The sequence below is a fragment of the Hipposideros armiger genome, unplaced genomic scaffold, assembly GCF_001890085.2.
Source record: "Hipposideros armiger isolate ML-2016 unplaced genomic scaffold, ASM189008v1 scaffold_279, whole genome shotgun sequence".
NCBI lineage: Eukaryota > Metazoa > Chordata > Mammalia > Chiroptera > Hipposideridae > Hipposideros > Hipposideros armiger.
Window position 1 is genome coordinate 1,277,086 of NW_017731629.1, and position 4,785 is coordinate 1,281,870.

Below are 4,785 nucleotides of genomic sequence, written 5' to 3' on the forward strand. Positions count from 1 at the left end.
AGACTGAGAATACAAATACCATATGATCTCACTTATATGTGGAATCTAAAGAACAGAATAAATGAGCAAACAAAACAGAAATAGACTCAGAGATAAAGGAAAAAAAAACTGTTGGTTGCTAGATGGGGAGGGGGAATGGAGGAGAAGGTGAAGGGATTAGAAAGAGCAAATTAGTAGTCACAATATAGCCATGGGGATATGAAATACAGTGTGGGGAATATAATCAACAATGTTGTAAAGATTATGTAAGGCGCCAGATGGGCACTGGACTTATCAAGGGATCACTTCATAGACTGTTAGTATTTGCTTTTAAGCTCTACCTTCTAGGCATTTTGTATTAATTAACTCAGTTCTTCAGTCTTTATTTTTTTGCTCTTTTGTTTTTTCCCCCAGCTTGGTAGGTTAGCCATGTTTTTGCATACATGAACAAAATGGTGTGTATTTGATGCATATCCCTGTTCATTAGTGAGAAAACATAAAAGGTGAAGCTGGGTAAAGTGCAAAGGAAGAAGCAGTAGGCTGTCATTATTCAGTACTACCCCCTAGCAGTTAATGGACAGTTCTCAGTAACGAGACACCTTTGGGAGACCAGTGAGCAAACATGAAGGGCTGAAAATTACAGCCAGGCAAGCGCTGCTTCTGAAAGGACTTAGGTGTACGCAGAGATTTGTTACAAAAAAACATTTTGTCCTTTCCTTGCCAAGCAGTTTTTTTTGTTTTGTCAAAGAGGTACCTATGTTTACATAATCCTCATTAGTCCATCAGATTTAAGGAGGTATGGGTGGTTTATGTCCATGGAAAAGAGGGGTACAAAAGAATCCTGGATAGATTATATCACCTCCATGTGTGATGCTTTCTGGATTCCATGTTTTAAGAACTCTTACTTTGTAAATCGTGTAAATAATTTAGATGTTTGATCATCTGTTTAAAACATTTATGTAAGTATAGGGGGGAGAAAATATATTCGATAATTGGTTAGATTTTTAATATGATTTGAAAAAGATTTTTTTTGCTAGTAGACTGTTACTTCTTTAGTTTTAAATTCTTTTAAAATCACCACCAATGAAATGCCTTTAATTCCTTAACTACGCAGCTTTCCTTGAATAGTCAGGGAAATTATTCTGATCATTTAAACAATTTTTTTTTTAAAGTAAGTTTGTAATTTAGTAGATGGCAAGTGGTATAGGTGAAAGAAGTTTGCAAGTCAGGAGCTCAGTCCTGTCCTGGATCTTCCCTGACTTGCTCTATGGCCCTAGACAGGGCATTTACCTTCTTGTTAATCTCATTATCTTTATGTACAAAGCATTTGCCTTCTTGTTAATCTCATTATCTTTATGTACAAAATACGAGATTAGAGGTCTCTTTTTTTTGGCTGGAAAATCCTATATCAAATGTCACACTGAAGTTTAAATAGACTGACTACTTGCCACTGGTACATCCACAACAGGTAAACTCACTTGACACGGGTTACCTGTTGCTAGTTTGAGTTGGTTGTTCATGCTTACAGATTTGAAACACTTGTCCTTGAAATTATAAATTTTTATCTTAATGTAATGAACTCTGTTATTCTTTCAGAAGTCAGAACTTATCAGGTATAAATGAAGTCTGGCAAACGCTTGCGCATAATAGTTTCATAACGCTTCTCATAAATGTTTGCTGTACTAGATAGACATATATACTGTATCCTCTTAGACAGCAGTATTCCTTGTTTATACTTGTGAGTACCCGTGTTCACTGATTGTGTTAAGTCTGTGGAGGCAGAGCCATCATAATGACTGGAAGTCCTGTTGGTGTAGGATCATAGCCTTCTGAAATCCTTTTTGAATAATTGACTAAAATGCTCTGACAGGATCTACCCACTCAATCAAGGAATAAATAAGCGTTGAATGCCAAATTTGAGCAGGACGCCAAAGAATGGCTATTATTTCTGATGGGCAAGTTGAACAAAAATACCGGCATTCTGTTTTGGTGCTATAATATCACCTTAAGAGCTCAGGTATTCTTTCCTCTATAACTTTACCAAAATGGTTAAGTCTGCCCTTATTTGCCAGGGTACAGATTCAATTAGATTTTAAAAATTAATCTTGGGTTTTTGTGGTTGTTGTTATTGTCTTACATATATATATTTTTTAAATGACTGTGGTATTTTGTTTTTCTTTTTTCTCAATCCTGACAGGCATCAAATAGTGCTTCCTATATTCAGGATGCCTTTCAACTACTCTTACCCGTGCTGGAGATCTCACTTATTGAGAACAAGACTGAGTCACCAGAGGCATGAGTTGCAGGTCTAGAGGCCTTTGTCAGAACATTGAAGAACAGAGAAGATTTGACCTGAGACCTGTGATGGCCAAGAAATGCCACTCTATTCTGGGTACCCTTGTGGAAGTGAGGGAGAAGGTTATTTTAGTATATAAACATTCAGGCAAGAAAGCAGCTTTATAGGAAGTTTGTTGCTTTCACTGCTTGGCTGAAGTATTCAAGGTTCTCACACTGCTCTTCCCAGTTTTTATAATTAATAAATTATTTGAAGGGAAACTTTTATAAGAACGTTAAAAAATAATAGCTCTAGGTAAAGGTTAGTGGTACACTCAGGCAAAAATATTGGTCTTTTTTTTTTACGATTGACACAAAATGCTAACTTTTGTCATGGATATGATTTTGCAGCCCATGGATATAATTGGTTGTTAAGCAAGAGAAAAAGAACTTAGTTTAGTATTCTAGAATTCACATGCTTGATCTATTAATGTCATGTACTTTCTCCTTTCTATAATAAAAGCTATGGCTCTAAAAAAAACTGAGTATATATAAACTCTGTAATGATTACCCGTTATGATATGAATTCTTGGAATTGGTTAGAAAGTTTCATCTGCTCTTTAATTCTCAGCAGATACTTGGCATTGAGGAGAAACTTACAGAACATGCTGTAGCCACGTGAATTAACTATAGCAACGTGCCCTTGGGCTTCAGATTGCTCTCCCACCCCAAGATGACAGGCTCCAAGTTGTAGCTGACCCCCAGTCAACTGGGTTCAAGACCAGTAAGTGCAATTTTGAGAGGTAGTTGGCATGTTCGCAGATATTCTGAGCCTCTCCAGGATGTCTTTCGTGTATACCCCATGTGCAGGATAAATTCTGTAACAGCCAGCTCCAAAGGAGTGTTGAAGCGCTTTTAGTAATGGGCTTTTGTTGTTTGAATATTGTTGAGATGGCTTGTAGAGTCCCATAGAAATGATGTTCATTGATAATGGGATTTAACCTGTAAGACACAATATATTTTCGTTATTCCATTTTTTTCTGCTTTAATGTATTCTTGAGCACATTTGTAAATACTACTTTTATCCTTCGGATCTTTCAGCCTTCTTTTTGCTCTCTTCAACAGTTTAAGAGACTAAAAGTGTATCGTCTTCCTAAAAGCTATTTTGGTATTCACTCTTTTTAGAAAAAGTTCTCCAACTTTGTTGTTTTTAATAATTCAGGTAACTTTTGTGAGTTCTGCTACTCATCTTCTAAAACTTTTAAATAAAATTTAGTAATCATGTCAATTAACCTTTTATTTTTCCAAACGTGAGTCCCAATATCTTTCTCAGACCAAAGAAATAGCAAAATGAAGCTATTAAAGCTATAACATAGATCGATATCAAGACTATTTCTATGTAATTGCCCTATTTGGGGTAGGGGGCGATTTGTAAGCGAGGAGAAAGATAAATAGATTTGGCTAAAAATGTACACCTACAGCACTAAAATGTTATTCTCTTTATATTCTGTTCTAATATGCTCAGAAAAGTCCTCAAGTATTTCTTTTTATAGACAAATTCCTCCCTTTGCAAAGTGAGTAATTCTGAAATTTCAGAAAAACGGTTGCCTTGTGGTTAATAAAGCTGGTGTCTCAGTCCTGATTTGTTTCCTCAAGCTCACTTGTGCCTGAACCTGGATCTCTTGAGCAAGGTATTCCTAGAGGAAGATTTAGGAACTGAACACACTGCTTACTGTCTGTTCAGACTCTTATACAGTGGCAGTTTACAGTTTTTATTCTTTGATCTAGAAACATGTAATGTTTTTCTTTCAGGAAGAGGGACGTAGATGTGGGGGACAGAACAGTACTTTCTATATGCCTATCCAGGTTGCAGCCCCGAATTTGACCAGTGTAAGATTAGACCTGACAAAAGCCGAGTGTGACTCACTGCCTCTTTTCTTTCTCCCTCATTCCTCTCATCAGCTTCTTCCCACCCACTCAATGCATTTAGAAGATGACCAGTGAAATGATGAAAGGATCAATCAATTCTGAGTAACAGCTGCCTGCCTTTCATTTAGAGAATGGAAAAAAAAAAAAGAGCTCCTTGATTCAGTAGAGATAGAGAAATAAGAGCGTGAACATTCACTCATAGATGAGTAGGTAAATTCAGGGGAAACTTTGGAACCTATTGGACTATGGTGATGGTTTTGGATGGTGCACGCTTCATTATTCCAGTTGTGGTCGGTATATGATGTTGATGGAGTTCCTTTTTTTTTAGAGTAAAATTTTAATATTTTTTGTAAGTTTTAGATGGATTTTAATAGCTAAACTGTGACGAACATAAATAACTGCTTATTTCAAGCTCCTTTCCGTAGTAAATATTTTTTTCCCATTTTTTTTATAGGTTTCAGGTGTGCAAAACAATGTAATAGACATTTACACCCCTCACAAAGTGATAGCCCCCTCTCCCAATCTGCTACCCCTTGACATTATATTATACATAGTTGTTAAAATTCCATTGACTCTATTCCTCATTGATGGAGTTTCTTTTTT

At 36.2% G+C, this 4,785-nt stretch overlaps 1 protein-coding gene across 1 annotated transcript in view; it reads left to right on the forward strand.

Moving 5' to 3' along the window:
- The window catches only part of FAM114A2 (family with sequence similarity 114 member A2), a 29,340-nt gene extending 25,445 nt beyond the window's left edge, over window positions 1-3,895 (forward strand). The window contains exon 13 of the mRNA XM_019657721.1: window positions 2,177-3,895. Within this exon, the coding sequence (XP_019513266.1) occupies window positions 2,177-2,278 (102 nt within the window). The 3' untranslated portion in view covers window positions 2,279-3,895. The remainder of the gene's footprint in view (window positions 1-2,176) is intronic.
- The last annotated feature ends 890 nt before the right edge of the window (window positions 3,896-4,785 follow it).